General features: G+C 44.6%; 1 protein-coding gene across 2 annotated transcripts in view; it reads left to right on the forward strand.

Annotated features, from left to right (window-relative positions):
- The window catches only part of MDGA1 (MAM domain containing glycosylphosphatidylinositol anchor 1), a 170,626-nt gene that overhangs the window by 144,522 nt on the left and 5,496 nt on the right, over positions 1–20,608 (forward strand). For both annotated transcript variants that reach the window (XM_005530614.2, XM_088053005.1), the window contains 2 exons: positions 6,685–6,837; positions 8,019–8,153. In XM_005530614.2, the coding sequence (XP_005530671.1) occupies positions 6,685–6,837; positions 8,019–8,153 (288 nt within the window). The remainder of the gene's footprint in view (positions 1–6,684; positions 6,838–8,018; positions 8,154–20,608) is intronic.

The raw sequence follows: 20,608 nt of genomic DNA on the forward strand, positions 1-20,608 counted from the left end.
AGGAATTCTAGCTTGCTGTAAATAGTGGGGGAATGATCTCCAGGCATGCAACAAGGTCCCTTCACTTTGACTGTAGGATGTAAGCCCAGGCAAAGGTCTTGGGCAGAGATGGGCAGACTACTTACTAGTGCTCCATGGAGAGCATGCGCCTGTTTCTCCCTGTTTCCAGCTGCTGAGTCAGCATTCAATGTTTTTATGTAGTACTCTATGTGTAGGTAAGTTCTACTGCTGCACTGCAGGGTAGCAGTGGGGAGGAGAAGCCAGGATTAGGTGATGGCAGAATCAGGCAGCCACAAAGTGTTAATTCTTGCACGTTCACAGCCTTGAGGATGGTTTGATGAACCATACTCTGCATGACAGTAGGAGCTTCTTACAGAGTCAGAGGGATTTTGTGGCTGTAATTTGTGATTCTATTTGCTTTCTTTTGTTGACTTTCTGATCTACTTTAAATATTCTCCATAGAAAACTCACTGGGAAACACAGAGCATATTGCCAGGAAGCTACTCTAGAATGTGTCTCTCAGTACTTGCTGGAGAAGGCAAGCCTACAGGTGTAAATGACAAAATCTGGCCTTTTGCCACTTGCTTTTACATTGAATAAATCACTGGTAAACTCAGAGCAACTTCAGTCCTAATTGTGTCAATCTCTTGGGGTCTTTGTAAACTGCGACTTCAGATTGCCTGCCTGGTGTAGCTTTGGCAGTTTGAATCCAGAACAACTCCAGGAAATTTGCCTATGGTGGAATATAACTCAACTACTCATGTTTTTCGTGCAGTAATTATGATTTCATATTATTCATTAATATGATTCATATTTCATGCAATATATTTATGATTTTCCCTTGATATAAATTGCCCAGCCTCTGGTGGATATTGGGACCTCTGGGCCAGTTGTGAGGGCCTTGACCATGAATTCACACCTTGAGACTGACTGCCTAAAATTGGACCTACCACACTTGCTTTCATATATGCTTTTTCCATTCAGACCTGCTGACAGTGAAATATGAACCCAAAGGCTTTTAGCTCTTTCTTTGGACCACAGCTGAGTTCACCAACTCTCATCCCAAAAACATAGAAATCCCTCCTGCTACCACTTCTTTTCATACTTGTCCTGCCACCATGGCCCCAGGGAAAAGTTCACACTAGACTGATGAGCCAAATTCTGGAAGCAAACATGGAAAGCCCTGGAGTGAAAGGCAAAGATTAGATGATTAATGCCTCTGGCAACCTGATCCAAGGGCGTGCACAATGGTGATTAATTTACAAACTCTCAGAGTCACTTAATACAATTACTTCTTCATGCATTTTCTCTCTCAGCCTAATAAGATGCTAATAACATTGGGGCAAGCATGCGTGTGGCATGGTTACAGAGCCAGGTATTGGGTTATAAAGGAAAAGCAAAGGAGGAGCAGAAGAAATGAACACTGGGAGGTTTAAAACATGTTTAGAGGTTACCAATAAGACTGACTCCTAAAAATCAATTAATCTGGTTCTAAAAAACAGAATCTGTATTTTAAAAAATGCCTAAGAATTATCTTAATTTTAAGATTTTACCTTAGAGTTCTCTTAGAATAACTGATTGTTTTAATGTCATGACCAAATTCCAGTGCCGGGGAATCTGCTCTGTCCTTACCTACTCTGCAATTTTATTTGAATGTAACTTTTGCTTTCTAAACTAAACTCTGGAGTGCTGCCCCACAAGCCATTCCAGCTCCTCATCTGCAGGTGCTTTGTTTTCCCTTATTTTATCAGATGTAACCTTGTAACCTTGGTGATGAGGTCATTAAGATGTATATGGGATAGCTGGTTTATTTTTGGTTGGGCAACTGTGTCTTGCCCTTTCAGAGCAGCAACACTGTTTCTCACATACCTGCAGTCTGGCTGTGTGTGGTGCTAATTTTGGGACCATGGACAAATAGAGTGAGTGGTGATCCATGGCAGATGTTGGTTGTTGTAGATTAGCCTGGATTGTTGCTTACCATATATTGCTGGTGTGTCTGGTCTCTGATAATGCTCAGAGGAACCCAAGTTTGTTCAGGTAAGAACATGTCAGAATGAGATGTCAGCCTGTGTTTAGAGTTGGATTACTCGAGTTTGTGCCTGTTCTTCAAGAATGTTTTGTAATGCAAAGGTTAAAAAGGTGACAGTTCCTGATGATAAATAGGATGACTTAACCAGTTACAGCATTGCAAAGCTTTCTTCCATTACTGGTTATAAAATCCTTAGAAAATTGCAATGAGAGAGACTGTTAAATATTCTTTCTTAGATCATGACGTATTTTGAGGTCTCAATACAGTTCTCATTGTCTTAATTTTCTAGATGGGGAAACTGATGTCCAAAAAATGATAGCCTGTGGGTCACACAGCAGGTCTACAACAGAGCTGGGGCTTGGAGCATGATCCTTTATGCTCCAAGACAGTGTCAGTTGTCACACCACAGCTAAATGATGAAGGCAGTTTTATTCAAGTGTACTCCATCTGCTATTCACCCATAGTCTGCAGCTAGAATAGGATTATTATTTTTTACATTCATCTGGCAGCCAGAATTTCAGAAGCAGGGAAGGATTTCACCTAAGGACTTGAAAGGAAAACCTCCATTATGTTTCTCAAGAAGGCAAAGCAACAAGAAATGCTAATAGCCACAGCAGAGTCTCTCCCCTGGGAATGCATGGAGGTGTCTGTAACTGAGAGCAAACATCTCTGCACTCTGAGCTGCCACCACTGCAAAGCCTGCCAAGGAAGTGTGTTTAGTGAAGACAGCACTAAATCCAGCTTCTGAGGAGCCGGCTCCTCTGCCACCTCCACCTTGTCTGTAACAATCCAGACAGCAATTTCTCTGTTCAGTATTTAAATACACATATTAAATTTTAAACAGGAAGCTTCCTTTACACTTTGTTGATGAGCTGGGGTCCCTGGCAAATGGCAAAAGTCTTTAAGAAGGTTTACAACACACAGTCGAGGTCAAAAGCCAGATCACCTCTGTGGTACAGCAGGTAATTGAAAGGTTTTCTTCTTGGCTGAATCTGCCAGGTTTGTCCTGGTGAGGTTTGTTGATAACCGTCCAGAGGTGACGTACTAGCAGTGTCCCAAACCACACTGAACACTTCCTAGTTATTCATGGCACCTCCACTTGTAGCTCAGAGAAACCAAAGAGCTTTGTTTTCCTGTGGCTTGTTTTGTACCAAAGGACCAGGAGTTGGAGCACTTGGGTTCTGTTTCCAGCTTAGGCACTGCCTGCTGTGCCCTTAACTGTGTCTCTCTATACTTTCCTCATCTATTTCCTCACATGTAATGCAGAAGATATATAGAAAGAGGCATTGCTATGCAACAGAGAAATTAAGAAGCCTTGTTCATTAGTTGTTGCAAAGTGCCTTGAGCTCCCAAGCTAAGCAAGAGGTGAGGTTCAAACTTCTGCACAGCAATTGGTGTTGCACATAAGATGGATCATACTGTTGATTAAGCAACAGCATTGCCTGATCTGTGATGCATGGGACTCTTTGCTGATTTATGTGCTCTGCTAGAAATGTTGCCTTCTGGAAGGAGCTGCATTTTTGAGTGAGAAGAGAGAATGCACTCAAGGCCCTATTTTAATGTTAAAAGAGCTCTCTACAGGCTTTTGAGTCAACTTCTCTGAGCAGTCTCATCCCGTGTGTATGGCTTTTTACAAATGAGGCACAGTAATCTACCAGGCTGGCACAACCAGGCCTTGGTGCTAAGTTGGGAATGCTGTCCTCAGGTTCTCTTGTCTTGCACAGCTTTCTCTGATCTCCACCTGAGCTTGTGCTTTCTCTTTAATCTGCCTTTTCTTTGATTTCTATGCTTCCTCATTTGTGGTTTGTTCCCTCTCAATCAGTTGCCTGGCTGACCTCTGTGTTACAGCTTCCAACTCTGCTTTCCACCTGATATCCCCTGTTAAGGTAATTCTGTGTTGGAGAAAGATGTCATCTTTCTTTGAAAGTCCATGTGCTCAACATGGGTCAGAGGTGCAAACTGCCCTGGTGCTTTTGCAAAAGGACAGTCATTGTGGATCCTTAAGATAATGCCATTCTAAGAGAAAATGTGTCTCTTTTAAATGCAGCTGGCAACCCATGAGCTGGAGTCATGCAGATGTTTTTGGTCCAGTGGAGAGAAACTGGGGGTATTACACCACCCAGCAACATCAGCAAGCTTGTGGGCTCCAGCCTCTCCTTTGAGGACCACTGGGGATCTGGTACAGCCATGAACTCACTTCTCTCTGCCAAAAGAGCTGAGAAAGGACCCTTAGGAGCTGCCTTCTGACTCTTTTCACCTTCCATCTCTTTGTTCTGGGGATGAAAGAGACCCCCTATCCCACACAGTTACCCTGTCTCAGACCCTGCAAGCATCTGCCCTGTCCCCTGTTCCCTCCTTCCGCTCCAGATGCCATTCAGGCCTCTGCATTAGGCACTGCAGAGCAGTGGCTAATTTGGATTTGGATGCTAATTAGAAATGAGCAGATTGAGTGGAAAGCATTTAGCCAGGATTAATCAGCAATTAAGCAGCCAGCCCAAAAAAGCTCCCTATGACTGTGCTCAGCCCAAAGGAGTGGGCATGCAGCGTTTCCCACTGAGTTTACTGAAAACCTAGCTTTCATGGTCTGTGAACAGGCTTGCCACACATTGTCTGGCCTATGCTGGCAAAGACATTTTTGCAGGTTACCACAGGAAGCTGCATCCTCTTTTCTCACTGCTTTGATGGGATGCTGGAAAGAGATGTGCAAGAAGGGGGAAGCCACTTCCCTACCGCAGGGGTGTGCAGACCTTTGGTGTCCATTTGGATTACAGTTGTTTTTATTTCTAAATGGGAGGGGATGGGGAGGACGCTAGCCACCAGAAGGAAGGGTAGCTACCAGAAGGTGCAGCATCTCAGAGTCAAGATTCTGTTCATTTCATTTCTCTTCTCTGGTACAGGATAACAGATTTTGTTGTATATGGTAGGTGTATGAAGCTCCTACCATCACATTGTACTCCACCTGGAGTTTTTGGCCCTGACATTGCAGAAAACTTCCCTTGTGTGTCCCATCCTTGGCATCCAGCCCATAGGTTGAGGACCCTGCTCTGTCCTACCTGTCCTGTTGAAGTCACACATGCTAGGAGAAAAAGCCTCCTGCCCAGGAACCAGAGAAAGTCTTCACTGAAGATACAAGAATGCAGGAGCCCCAGGAGGCATTTGGGCTTCTCTTCATCTGGGCATGATAAATAATAGGGGGAGGTAAACCCCAAAAAGTTGAGTCTCGCACCAGCATGACATGGATGAGGTTCCTAACACATTCCAAGTCCTTGTGAAGAGCCTTGTTTTCCTTTGAGTATGTGTTCTTTCATGGCTTTATCTTTACACTTCATAGCACAACTCCTTGCTCTTACTTAAAAGCAGCAATTAAAGATACCTTTGCTTGCTGTATCTAAAACACTCACAAGATCCAAGATCCCACTTCCAGCTCATTCTCCACCTCTGGTTTCTGCCCTGTGGCCTTTCAAAACACACAGCAGTTTTCACATCAGTTCTTGGACCTGTTTTCTCTTTCTTTTTTGCCTGTTTTATCCATCCCTCTCCTATTGTGTCAGCAGTGTAAAGCTGGTTCTTGACCTTTGCTTTTGTGACTCAAAACTACCTTTTTAACACAAAGGTTACAATCTTCAGCCTGGTTGTGTCCAATTCATTCCAATCTCTGCAAGTCCATATTGGGTTATGTCTATGCACAAGATTTTTCATCTGTCATACAATATTGCTGTAGGGTATAACTGTCTTGTGGTAGTAATAAAAGTGCACATTTGGTTGATCCTACATAAAAGTCTTTTACCTACATGTTTATTTTGTTAGGGGAAGCAGCATAAGCTGCAAAATCAAATATGCCTTTTAACTGGTGTAAATTAGATGTACTCTGGCTAAACGACATGCTTGTCGTGCTGAGCTGACCTCTTCTTCACAGCTGATATTTTTTCATGTGTGTCATAGTTTAGTTAAATATATAGCCTGAAGGGGGGTTATCTGCTGCTGCTTTTTCCTCTCTCTTGGGGAAATTATTCTACCATCAAGTTGTTCTGACATAAAAGCCCTTGTAGCCAGTATGCCTTCGGTGATCTTTTTACCCTCTTCTACATTTGCCCCTTCAGATTTCTGAGATAATTTCTTTCTCTTTAGCCATAATAGCTTTATTCCATTTTGTCAGACCATCACATCCATCGGCCTGGATTAACACTTCTGTAGTAACATTAATCACTGATGTATTATGGGTAGTGATAGGAAAAGGGGGTACATTTTTAAATAAAAGTGGAGACATTTATATTAGATTTTAAGAGTAAATTCCTTACTCAGAGAATGGTGAGGCACTGGAGCCGGCTGACCAGAAATGTTATGGGTGCCCCATCTGTGGTAGTGTTCAAGGTCAGGTTGGATGGGGCCCTGGGCAACCTGATCTAGTGAATGGCATCCCTGCCCATGGCGATGGGTTTGGAACTGAATGGATTTTGAGGCTGCTTCCAACTCAATCCATTCTGTGATTTCTATGATGCCTTCCTTTTCAGCCTTCTCCTGAGGTCAGGGGCTGGCTGCCCCTGGCTTGATACAGAGCCTAAGTGGTGGTGACACAGCACGGCTGTGAGCACCCAGGCAGCTTGGGGAGGGTGTTTAAAAAGAAGCAGCTGAGCAGCCCCTTCCCATCCCCACAGATAACACCTGCCGTTTTGAGGATGAGAAGATCTGTGGCTTCATGCAGGACAAGATGGACAACTTTGACTGGACCCGGCAGAATGCCCTGACCCAGAACCCAAAGCGCACCGTCAACACAGGGCCCCCCACAGACATCAGCGGTACACCGGAGGGTAGGCACAAGTCTGGTTTCTTTCGGTTTGGCAGGGGAGGGGAGATGCACACCATCTCTTGTCAGGAATCTTACAGCTCTGGGAGCTAATGGACAGCTGATCTGCTTTCTACTTCACACAGGGTGCAGGGAGCAGGCAGTTAATTTGCATGTTACTGATTGGAATTAAACACACAATTAAAACACCCACAACTTTGTTGGAGGAATAGTGTGAGTATTAGTTCTTGTTGTCAGCTAATTGCCTGATGCCTAATGCTCTTGCACTTTGTTTGATGCTTGTTTTGAAGAAAAAAAAATGGATAAACGAGTAGGAGAATATCTCTAATACCCAGAAATGGCCTGGTAGGTTTTAGTGAGTTGTTTCCTCATAGAAGTTCTCAGGGATGCAAACAGATCTCCTTAGTACCCATCAGAGAAGCAGGAGAGACCTGGCAGGAGCTGCCTTTGGGGCAGGAAGAAGCCTTGCCTATAGCTGGAGAAGACTGGTGTTATGTATTGTTCACCCTAGCTGTGTGTGGAGTGCATGCTCCCAGTTTAGCTGGATACTATGTCCCTCTTTCTGTAATAAGGAAAGTAAATTTGTATGCAAACACATACCTTTGCACGCAGAAAAAAAATGGCAAACATTCAATAACCCACTAAGGAAATGTTTTTTCCCATTAGTGTTCGGTACACCAACCTGACTGAGCATTGAAAATGATGCTAACAAATTAAATAGCTAATCTTTTCCTCCCTGGGCTGTTAACAACTGCTTTGGTATTGTTCTCTTTAGACAACAATATTGTTCAGGCTAGATGTACCAAATCCTCTCTCCCTCTACTTACGGGAGAGAAATTGGTCTGAAATGGTTTCTCTTTCTGGTGTTTTCCTTGCACAGTGCAGTCAGCTCTGAGGCTCTTTGTGCACCCAGATGGATGTGCATGTTCAGGGGTTCACCTGCTACGTGTGCTCACAGCAGGTCTGCAGATGCCTGTCTCTCCTGCCCTTCCCTCAATACTACTACTACTACTAGCTACTGCGGCTATCCTGCAAGTGTCTCTGGCCAGGATCAGTGCGCGCAGAGCAATTGGCCATGTATCCCAGAGGAGGGATGGTCTCCCAGCCACACTGGCACCCCATCATTTGAAGGAAGGGAGATGCAGTGCATGCTGCCTTTTCCCACCTTTCCCTCTCATTCTGCAGGTTATTACATGTTCATTGAGGCATCCCGGCCCCGGGTGACAGGAGACAAAGCCCGGCTCATCAGTCCCCTCTACAATATCACTGCCAAGTATTACTGTGTCTCCTTCTACTACCACATGTATGGGAAACACATTGGTGAGTACCCTCTGGGGAAGGGTAAACTCAGCCTCATGTGGGCTCTTGGGGAAGATCTCCAGCCTCTTGCTCCAGCAGCTATGTCTGTGACCAGCAATTCCAGAGGGTGGGAATCCTACTCCAGTATTCCAAGCAGCAGGATGGGCTGCTGCACTCAAATACTTTTCCTGTAGCCCATCAGTGTCAGGGTTGTGAGGCTGTCACAGCCCATACTTGGGGCAGCACCTTACAGTAAGTCTGTCCATTGGACAGGAGAAGAGGGTGAAGTGGCTTTGTGAACCAGAGAGCTCTGGGGTGGCTACAGCTACACTGGGGTGCACAGGATGTGTGTTGCCCCAGCTGTGCCAAGGGGCTGCCTGCTCTGCCTGGCTCCCTCCTCTCATTGCTGTAAGCCTTGAGTGCAGTGAGAACCACAGAAGTGCCTGGCACTTCTGAGTTTCCATATCCAGTCAAGGAGCAACTGCTAATTCATCACCTCTTAATTATAATTTCATTAATTTTAATAATAGATGCACTCTTCCCACAGCAGGATTATTAATCACCTGCTGGACTAGAGCCTGACTGAAAAATCAGGGACCAGGCAGGAATGTGTCTGCCCTTCAATAAGCAGGGTTAATTAACCACTCTCAGCTCAGTAGATGTCATTGGGAGGGAACATGCTCCTGAGTCTGGCCACATCTCCGTGCACATGTGGCACAGCTGAGAGGTTAAACTGCAAAATCTGGGTAAGGCTGAAAAACTTACACCATGGTTGTCGGGGGCTAGGAGCTGGGCTGCAGTTCACTGAGCAGGTCCCCATCTGTGTCTGTGTTTTAAAGGTTCATATCTGCTCTCTGCACTTGGACTTGGGCTAAGTCAGAGGTGTTTTCACACACCTGAATTCCCCCTGGAGACAGACTGTTCCATGTTGTAGTCGTGCTGGCAGTGGCAGGTTGCTCAGGCAGAGCAGTGTCAGTGTTGGCTCACACCGGATTTTGCTGGACCTGCTGGTCCTGCTTAGCTTACAGAGCCCAGCTGCTAATGCTGTCTGGCAAACTCATGTGTTCCCTGCAGCTGGCCCTTATGGTAAGTCAGCTTTGCTGCCTAATTCTTGCTCATCTTCTACTAGGCTTGGAAAGGGGTCTCATTCTTTGACGAAGAGTGGCCCAGACTGGTGGAAAACTGAAAAAAAAAAAGTTGTAGGGAGAGGAGGCCTCTTGCTTTTTTTCTTGTGTTATATTCCCAAGTTAATTTCACAGGTGAAGTAAAAGCTCATCAACATTTGCTTGATTTTGGAAGAGAGCTCAGTTTTAACAGTTCTCTTGTGGTGGTCTGTCTGGAGATGGGGTGGACTGGACGTGTCAGAGAATCAGCTCATTACAGGATTTTTTGCTTTTAGCATTTTAACTCTTTACTGATTGCTCTGCCCACAAATTACCCAAAAATGATGGTGACCTCTCTCCTGAGACCTAAGAAAGCCTGAGTTCCATTTTCTGTTCTTCAGCTTCAGACATCTTTTATATCTGCTGATTTTTCCCTTCATACCCAACATAATGGCCCCTGTCTGATCCCTGTTTTTCCTCTTGTTGTAAAAAGGTGCTGATAAATTTCTGTGAGGTAGATAGACACTGTCTGTCTACCCACTGTACATAGACAGTGGGTCATAGATGGTGGGTGCTGCTGAGCTCAGAGACCAAATTTTAAAATCAGACTGATCAGACAGAGACAGATTGAAAGAGAATGAAATGAGAAAAAAGTTATTTTTCTCTCGGCCCGTGGAATGCATGACTTAGTCCAGCAAACCCACCATATATCTCCCTGCATATTGAAACTCAGTACCTTGTTGCCAGGCTTGATGCCCTTATTGGCTAAAGTCCTCTCAGAGTTCTTAGGACAAAACAAGTTTATTCAGCTCTTCTTCTTTAGCCCTGTGTTAGAGGAGGGTGTAGGACTCCATAGGATTTCTCCTGTGAAATGAGGGGACAAACCCTGCCCTCCCATCAATCTCACAGATGCAACAGTGTGAAGGTAAAGGTGGGGTTGCTGCAATCCTGAGCCATGCCTTGATTCCCATAGACCTGGCTATCCCTGATGCCTGCAGTCATGGCCACAACCCCTGGCTCACAAAGTGCCAGTGAAGTCCTGCCAAGCCTGAGTGTACACAAGAGTGTATCATATTGCTCCTGTCAGCAGACTATGCCAGCAAGAGGATGTCTCCTATCACAAGCTCACCTAGCAACTCCAGCTCCATCATGGAGCAAACTTAAGCTCTGTCACTACAAAAAGTAGCCGTATAAAATCCTGACATTTATTTATTTTTTTAATAACTCTTTTATTACCTTTTTTTTTTTCCCACTACAGAACTTGAAAGCTGGTTTACTCTCAAAATTTGACTATAAAATATCTGTAGCCATCCAGGCAAATCTTTCCTGGGAGAGTTCCCAGACACTACTCGTTTATAATAGATATGACGAAAGAGAGAAACAGAATACAAATGCACTGGTTGTAGCCATGATATAAAATATTCAGTGTCTAGCAGAGCAGGATGCTGTTGAATATCTCTCAGCTGATGAGAGAGCAGGATGAAGGGGAGCTCCCTGGAGGCAATCCCCATTCTTCTGAAGGTATTTGGTCAGAAATGTCAAATGAGACTCGGTTGGAGCCTGGTGCTAATGATGCCATTGTCATGGTATTGATCCCTGTGTGAGCCATTCACTTAGGAGTTGGACTTGATGATCCTTGTGGGTCCCTTCCAGCTCAGAATATTCTGTGATTCTGTGTTTCTGAGGAATTGCTTGCTTTCTTCAGAGGAGGAAACTAGCCATGGCAGCTAGCAACTGCAAAGTTCAAAAAGCCTCTTTGCCAGGTTGGCTGGGAGCAAATCCTCAAGTCCTTGCTTCAGCCATCAGATTCCTCTGCCTCCCTTCCCAGGGGCTGCCTGAGAGGGGCATGCTCTAAGAGGACAGTTTCCCTGACAGACTAGTTCCACCACAGTCCCCTGCCACCTTTCTCTTATGCCTCCTAACTCAGTGGTAGCCAGGTTATGACCTGTATGGCCTCCTGCTCACTGCTGGATGCTCCTGCAGGTCCTGCAGCAAGAAATGTCTTCATGGTCATGAAGGTTGCTGAGAGAGTCATGGAAATTTCAGCCACGGAATGGAGAGTTAAGGGTGTGATTGTTCCAGTGCTAACACAGACCTTATCTGACCACCCCATATATAGAGCAGCTGAGGCTGGTCTATTAATCAGGATGGGAAGCTTCCAATAAAATTATAAAGTATTCATTGCTTTCTACAGCTTCTTGAGGAGGGAAATGGGAAGAAAAGTGCTGATCAATGGTATCCAGTGACAGGATGCATGGGAATGGTTCAAAACTACATCGGGGAGGATCAAATTTCTTTATTGAAAGGGAGGTCAGACACTGGAATGGGCTTCCTAGAGAGGTGATCAATGTGGTCAGGTTGGTTGTAGGTCCTTCCCAACTTTTCTTTCTCTTAATTTCCCTTTTTTCTCTCCTCTATTCTAAAATCCCATGAGGAACAATGCTGGGGACTGTTTAAGAAGGATTTTGGAGTCACTGGAAACAATAAGTGATCAAATCACTTGCCACAGCATCTGAGTTCAAGAAATCTATGGCTGTTTCACAGAGGGAATTGGATTGTGGGCAGGCCACTTAAACAGGCAGTGTCACCACTGATGCCCTCCTGCTGAGGAGGAATCACAGGTCTGGAAGGTCTGCCAAACTGAATTGCTTCTTTACTTCTTCAACTCAGATCAGACAATCAGTGCAAAGGTGTGTCTAAAAGGCCGTGGTATACAGTCACATGTTGAAGCTAGTGGGTGCCATCTTTCTGACAAGTGACATTTGTCAGATCTGTCTGGTCACGCAGATTGAGAGGTACCGGTTATGTCAATGCAAAAGCAGCTTGAACCACAAAAGCATAATTTTTGTAAGATTCAACATCACAGCTACCCAAACTACATTCCTACCCAAACTTGGTTTATGAACACAGTACTCTGCCATTGCATAGTAATACAGATGGCACTGTGGAGGTAGCTGCATTCTTTTGGATACAAGAAGTTTTCCCTATATAGAAACGTGTCATTCATTAAATTCATGCCGTTATCTCCAGTCCAATAAGTCTATGCTGTAGAGATTACATCACTGGATTGATTGAGGGGAGGCTGATTTTCCTAATGAGTATGATTCACTTCCATCTAGGCTCTTGAAAACAAGTTGCAGTTAAAGTGAACAGTTTGTAATGAAAAAACGTATTCAATTTTTTAAATACTCATTCTTTTTCCACTTATTCTGATGTGGTTTTGGCCATCAATAAATACGTATTTGACTAATGATTCATTAAGAGATCCAGCACCTTCCTGTGGGCTGTGGTATGGACCCTTTGGATAGATTGTGGTGTCTTCTAGTAGTATCTGCATGGGTTTTTTGGGAAGTTAGTCAAATACCATGATCATGAGCAAGGATTATAAATACCTAGCAAGAAGACCACATATTTGTAAAGTGTCATTCAACCTCTGTAAGTTCAATACAGTGGTTCTGAACCAAAGACAGATGAAGTCATTGTTTTTCTAAAGAATTCTGTGAATTTGGGATTAGATTTAAAAATTATTAAGACCAAGTGGTACTGATACATCATCTAATCAATTTTCCTGCATAACCAAGGGCAGAGAATTCCCTTTAGTTACTTTTGCTGGAGCCCAGTAAATACTATGTGTCTATATCTGCATTAGATGTTTAGTTGCAAAGAGCACTAAAAGCATGTTTGATATGTAGGATTTGATCATCCCTAAACCAAAGAGTTTAACATCTAAAGAAGAATACATGGATACAAGGGAAAGGTGTTCAGATGTGCATTGGCTACATGCCATTTTCATTCCATAAATATTGTGTCTTCATGTTGATGCAGGCATTCTATTTAGTACCTTGAATGTGGGTTCACTGATCCCTGCCTTTCCCTGCCCCTCACTAAAAGGGCATCACAGAATCAAGTTCCCAGTGCATATAGACACTGAAATGTTGCCTTCTTCAAAAGTCCTCTTCTGTCTTACCAGCTGAACATCTGACTACTTTGCTGCTGATTTTGTTGGGAAGGCTGTGGGAGCATGGATTGCTAACACCCATTCTTCTGCAGATACCCTGAGTCCCTGCAGATTTTCATTGCTCCTGATCACCTGATTGGAGACACAGTTGTTCCTCTGCTGGACAGTTGCTGTGATACCCCTTCCCTTCATGCAGCAGCACATCTTTCCATTCAGACTTTAATCACAGCGGCAGCCTTGTGCAAAGTTGAGGTGCTGAAAGGATGGAACTTAATCATCTCCAGGTCTTGCATCAATTATTGAGACTCTGAAATTGATATATACAAAACTTAACAGACTCTTAAGAGGAAACAGGAGCTCTCAGAGCATATCCAGGTACTTCTTAAGCACTCCCTTGTCAATCTTCTCTCCATAGATTATTAATTATTTCACTCTTAGTTATTCCAGGTGCCAATCTGGACACCCCCCTGGGTGCTCTGACAGCATAAAGGCTATGGTGACAGAGTGCAAGCTATGATACACTACTTGTGCATCCATCACTATCTGTACTTGAGCTTCAACCAAGCAACATGATTTTGTAAAGTATGGAAATGCATCCCAGAAAATCAAAGAAATGCTCAACAAGTATCAGTCACCGCCAGCACTTCTAAGAGTGACTTTCTCTGCCAAAGAGAGCTCTGCAAGGATGACAGTCACCCCAACACTTGAAGGAGTTTGCAGTTGCAGGTTTGGAGTCTCACTGTCTCAGGTAGTCTCCTTGAAGTTTTGTTGTGCAAGTACAGCAGGCATGAAGTGGGAAAAGTCTCTTGCTATAATGCATCCTATAATGCATCCCAGCTAAAATGAGCTCAAAGCTGGGAACACAGCCTGCTCTAACAAACAGCCTTCCTGCAGCAAATCACTTTCAAGGCCTGAACCATTCATCCTCTCACATCTCCCTGGGTCAGGCAGAGGATAAGGCCAGAGAACAGCTTTTGAGTGGTGACTTCAGTTCAGCAGGAAGAATATGTCATCTCAGCTGCTCCTTCCTGCTGTCTCGCTGGCTTCAGCATTGCAGTCAAATAGCCCATCTGCTCCAAGCCCTGCAGCTGTGCAGCTGCTATGCTTGGCTCCCAGGACTGAGACACCACTGACAGGGTGATGATGGGGAAATAGGGAAATTATTAATAGGGATAGAGAAGAAAGAGGAAAAATTTTCCTTAGCATAAGTACATCTGTGTCTGCAGGGCTTTTGTCAGGAACCCTTTCACACACATCTTTTGTATTTCGGGGGCTCTGGGAGGCTCCCTCCTCTCCTGCTGAGGTCTTTGCAAAACTTGCCCACAGAAGGGAGACAGGCAGAGCCCCCTGTCTGGCTGTTGTGCTCTTTTAAACCTGTCAGTGTCTATGAAGCAGACTGTTTCAGCTCATTGGAGAGTGCTGAGCACAGTGTGTGCTCTCAGTGGGCATGTGAATTCTGCAAAGGACCCAGCTGTCTCTGGTGCTGAAGATGAAAGGGTCTGTTATTAAAGCTGGGAGGAGAGAGAGAATTGCTTGAAGGCATCTGGGCATATCATGAAACAGAGGGTGAACAAGGAGCAAACAGACCTTACAGATGAACGGTGGTTCACTCTGCTTCTTCAATCTGCAAAATTGGTGGGAAAAGTTGCCTACACATGATCTCCTTCTTGTTAGGTTTATCATATTCTAATTTTTAATGGTTGGACTTGATATTAAAGGTGTTTTCCAATGTAAACAATTCCATGATTTTCCCCCAGGCTGGCCTCTTCTCTCTTAAGGTAGTACCCAGCACTTCTGGGGACCAGCAGCTATAGTACAAAAGAGGGAAGGAGCTGCCCCCATCAGCATCTTCCTATCCTGCTTGCCAGCAGCTGCACAGAGAAATGAAGGAGAGCATCCATTTTCCTGTCCAACACCTGAGGCTCTCCTGGCCCTGCCTGGAGCAGAGTCACCAGCAGCACTGGGCTCCTACACAGCCAACGGCTCCAACAGGTGACCAGCTCTGAACTTACCCCCGAGTCACCTTCCCTGTGCCCTCCCTCTGTTCTGTTCTAGACACGTATCAGATGGGCCTTTGTTCTTCTGAGATAGCATAAATTTAATGGTAATTTAATGGAGATCCTTTTTTTTCCTTCTTCTGAATTTCTTAAACCACATCCTCTTGTCCCCATATAAAAAGCCTGACACTGGTCATAAACAACCTCTGAGGGTATTTTCTATGAAAAGGGGTGCCAAGATTTTGTTCCTTAAGCACAGTATCAAAGATAAAAGTTTTGTATCATTCATCTTTCTTTGCTAACAGTTTCTGTAATTAGATTGGTGGATCACATGAGCAAAGGAGCTCAAGCATAGCTCCATTGTGAGTCTGCTCCTGCAATATCACCATCTGCTCTCTATGTACACAGACAGGTGGGGATATGCTGGAGAGAAGGAGCTATAGCTATATCTTGCCTGCCTTCCTCCCATTACTCCTCATCACAAGACAGCCATGACAATACCACTGCACTTAACCTACTCTGTGCAGGGCCCAGGTCTCCCCTGCCCTGTGTGTCTCCCCAGAGGCCCAGCCATCCAGCCATGTGTCTGTTTTGCCTTTTTAGAGTGTTGTTGCTTCTCTGCTGTACATTCCCTCCATCCCGAAATTCCTGTACATGCCAGACTGGTCAGACAGATAGTGACAGATCATAGATCAGTCTGTGCAATTGGCTTTGCCATGTCAGGGAATACTACTTCAAGCCCAGACTCATTTGATGATGGTTTAGGAGGTCAGAGGTGGAATCATGCTTGTTTCTTTGGGTTTGCTGTAGGGGAGACATTGCCAATCAAAACTTACCTATTGCTATCTATATCCCCAGAAAGTCCTAGACACAGCAGGAAACAGGAGGCTTTGATTCCCCTGATTCCTTTCTCTATAGCCTCCCTACTGTACTAGAGCATGGAGTATCCCACAGCAGTCAGCTGGCAGCACAGGCTGAATGTTCTTCATGCCCCAATGCAGATACCTTGTGAGTAGATGTGGGATCATGATGCTTTCCAAACTCTGACTAGGATGAGCTCTCTAAACCCTCCTGCCTGAAGTTAGTGAAGCAGTGGCTGCAGAAACAGGTCTGTGTAGTGACCCTATGACTGGACAGAGGGGACCCTGCACACCAAGCTGAGAACAGTGAAAGACATGTAGAAATAAAGTTCTCTGTAGTCAGGAGTGGAAAACAGCCCAGAGGCTTTAATCGTCGTACTCTTGTTAATGTGTGAAGCATCCTGAGAGACTGTGAACAAGTAAATACATCCTACCATGGCACAAAGACAACGTACATTCCTAGAAATTATGAGTCAGTATCACTTGGTATTATTTCTACATCTCTATCTGTGCGACAATTATTTTTCCACTCTCTGCTCTCTGGCTGTCAGAGCAATAACTTTCCCCCCAGCTCTGTAACCAGTCTGATGCTGACTGCTGTTCATTAACATCCATTTAAATGAGAGAGGGAGAGAGACCTGTGTTTATTGTGGAGATTATAAACAGTAATAGATTCTTTCTGAAGACGGTCATTTGCTCCTGGTATTTGCCTGCACTAAGCTTTGGGATTTTAGTTTCTGATCAGAGTGGCATTAACATTAAACACTCAAAGAAGTGCTCAAAGCCTCTGTTAGGAATGTAAGAGCTCTTTTCTCCCTGGATTGATTTTAGCCCTCATTTTGGGTCTACATGTGACTGCTAAGCTGTGCAAGGTCTAAGTCCTCTCCACACAGTGGATCTCTTTCTAGCTATTGAATATCTCTTGTAATCAGTCAGCTTCTTATCTCAATCTGTCTTGCCTGCATTGGAAATGCCATGGGAATTTCCATGAAGGCTTTCAGCCCTGAATTCCCAGTTGGGTGTCAAATCTAAACTGGAGCTGCATCCAGGAATTCTCATCAATAGCTGATCTCCCGAGATCGCCTAGTACTGGAGCAAGGATCTTACAGGAGTGCAGCAGGCAGTTGCAGTGAGACCAGGCTGCGTGCCAGCTCCTGGCTATGGATCCCAACAGCCTTTCCTACCCATCCCAGAGCTCTGCTGCGCATGGTGTGGCACCCCATCTCTCAGGATGTAGTGTCAGCCTCCCTTTGCTCTCTGACTACTCCAGCTGCCTGCCTTCCATCTGAGCCATGTAAAATGAGCTGTTCCTTAGCCTTTTCCCCACCCCATCACCCTGCATTAACTCCCCAAGAGAAGTCTTGAGGAAACCTCTACCTTCTCTGCCATCCCACACTGACTGTGCTGATGGCCCTGCCCATACAGGCCCTGCATCCCTCCCACTGCTGCCTGCTCCAGCTCTTCTGGAGCTACACTCCAATTCAATGTGACAGTGAAGTCCCCATCCTGAAATCCCCATTCAGTGTGGAAACTGAGTGAAGACCTTTTTTCATTGTGAGAAGGTAACATTTAAAGGCATCCCTTGGGTTACTCTATCTGGCAGCCCAGCTGGTCTTTTGTGCGAGTGCCACTCTTTTGAAATGCCAACTCTGGTCTTCAAGGCAGCCAGCAGAAGGTACAGCTGGCTCTGCCTGTAATTAATTCCTCATCAATCATCGCTTGCTTTTATTCTCCCTTTTGATTAGGAAGAAGGAGTAATATGGGTTACAAGACAAATGCAAAGATTGCCTTGTATGGGAAGAGGTAACAACAGGATTGCTGGTGTCCTGTGATTTTTTTTTGTCTGTGTCTGGTCAGCTGGAGAGATATAGCAGCAAATAGATGGTCTACCCTTTTGTGTGCCTCACCAGCAACTATCCTTAGAAAATGCCAGGCAGGGGAGATGGGGAAGGGGAAACAAGGAGAGAAATAGGTAACAAAACAGTCCAGCTTGCTTTGGGCTCTGATAGAGGAAACCAGGCATGCTTGCAGTGTGAAAGCAGGCAAAAAGGGTGAATGCAGCACTGCCACTGGAGAGCATCCCAGATCATCTCCACTGATGAGGAGTTGGAGAGCAGGTCACACTTTGATTCTTCTTCAGTTTGTAGTCACTGGAAAGGAAGATGACTTGGAGATTCCCATAGTCCAAATGTGCAATGTTTTATGGCTGTGCCTTGAGCGCAGATCTGGAGGTTTCATTTACAGGTACATCCGTCACAGGCTATGTGCCCTTAACTTGACTGGCAACTGGTGGCACACTGACACATGGTAGAAGGGAGTAAAGTAGAAGGGCTGCACAAACTTTAATATCTACAACACTGTAGACTCAGTTCAGATGGGATAGAGGTTTCATCACTGTTTCAAGTCCAGGACCCTCTTCCATGCCTCCCAGAAGCATATTCCCAGTGACAGTGTTACTGGAAAATGGAGATACTGTATTTCCTTCCTAGACTTGGGGAAGCTTTGTAATGTAGCAGGGATTGCAGGTAGGGCTGTGAGATCTGGCTGCCCTTCACAATTCTGACTGATTTCTGAGATAGCTGTGGGCATGCTGCTCTTTGTTTTGACCTTCAATTTTCCATGTGTAGACAGAAGTAGTGAAACACTGCATGTTGTGAGTAAATAACGGAGCTTCCTTTCCAATTGTAAACCATTTGAAGATTGCCTGCTCATATTCAGTATTGTTGTATTAGGGAATTCAAGGGCCAAAAGGTTGTTTTACTTGATGTTGCAAGGACATGGAGCTGTCAGCCAGGATGTGCTCAGGCTTGGTTTGGGTTTAGGCCAGGCATTCACAGCCAGTGCTTTGGAGGCACTAATTTGCATTCCAGATGCTTCTCTGGGTTTCTTTCTATCTCGCCTTTGCTTTTTCCTTAGAGCATCAAAGTTCGTTTGCTGCATGATTTGTCCCAGTGCTGGCTGCTCAGCCAGGCTATTGTGCAGCAAATCCTAGCTACAACTCCCCAAGTGAGGATAGATTAGACAATGGTTGTTTTTAATCCTTGCTTGCTAGCAGCTCCATATTAATTCTTCATTTGCTCTCAGTCCCTCTCCTCACTGGCTCTGGTGTCTGTAATTAGCTGCTCTGAACACACTCCTGTTGACATTGATCTGTGGGGTTATGTAGTTCCTGCGTGAGCTGTCAGTTTGGACAAGGGTTTCCATGAGGACTAGGTATCCTTAGAGAGACTTTTCTTCATAGGAAGCTGCTGAGGGCAGGAAAGATGCCAAGAAATCAGCAGCTCAAAGCTGGTTTTGCCAGACTCCTATAGTAACTTCTCTTATCTGTGGCACTGTGTTTCCAGGAGGGAGGTGTCACTGGTTTGGATTCCCCAAAGTTGTGCAGTGCCAGCTGGTCTCCAGAGAGAGAAAACCAAGCTATTTTTCTACTTGTCCTGGTTGTGGTGTGTATCCCAAACTGAGTACCACCAGGGAAGGGGATTGGATATGCTTTGTCCTTCAGGACTTCATTTAATTTTCTCAGCTTGTCTAACAGCTAATGCTTCTGAATATTTCCAGATGATAATGTGTTTTCTATCCTTATTTCATTAAATTATATACATAATTTATTTTTAACCTTTTCTTGTAAGTCATTCACTAAGAATCTAAACATTTCATCATCTTTACTATGCTCTGAACTTCCTGTGATGTATCTTTCCTTTTCTGACAGGCAGGCGCTTGATGTGAGTATTTCCCAGTCCCTGTCCTTCACACAGTGCCCCTAAGGTGGATGTACCAAGAATGAAGGATTTGGGGGGATCATGTAGGAAGGAGGTTATACAGGAAAGTCTGTTTCCCTGTCTCTTCCCCTGTCTTCTTTCTGCTGCTTTTCCAGAGGGCATACCCATGTGGGAATGGCAGCATCCCAAATGCAGACAAACTACAGATGGATAAGTAAGGGTTACTATTTCCTCCATACTCTCAAGTGTAATATATCTGCATATAAAGACCAGAAACACTGATGAGCAACAGCATGACTCGAATTGTGATTGATTGATATCTTAAGAAAAAAAAAAAGTGTTTCAGGTCAACCTTGATTAAATGTTTAAAAATGTTTTTTCCACTGAAGTAAAAAAGGAAAAGAAGTAATCTAAGGGCATACTAACAAAATGCTGCAGGAAGACAAAATGAGATGGTTTTGTGTGGGGGTGGAGGGTAGGAAGCTGTGACACTGTTTTCAAAGTGAGAACTGGAAATGCTTTGAGATTTGTTGGCTTTGGTTTTGGTTTAATGATTGACAAAACCTCTTGGGAATTGCTTTTTTTGAAAGAACTTGAAGTCAGCATTGATTCACAGGATCTTTGTGAACCTCTGAAAACATTGAGCTGGGATGGTACCACATGGTGTGGAACAGGCAATGCCATGTGGTACTTCAAAGAACAGCTGCTCACTCTAAGACTGCTCCCAGGGCAAGTGGTGAATGAGCATGCTGGTTGTATTTCCACAGCTGATGGCTAGGGCATTGCATATTTCAAGTGTCAGTGGTGAACGGGGAGACAAATATGTGTTCTGGGGTCCC

This window comes from Pseudopodoces humilis, chromosome 3 (genome assembly GCF_049639895.1).
Source record: "Pseudopodoces humilis isolate 2021_Gansu_Grassland_sample_001 chromosome 3, ASM4963989v1, whole genome shotgun sequence".
Lineage (NCBI taxonomy): Eukaryota > Metazoa > Chordata > Aves > Passeriformes > Paridae > Pseudopodoces > Pseudopodoces humilis.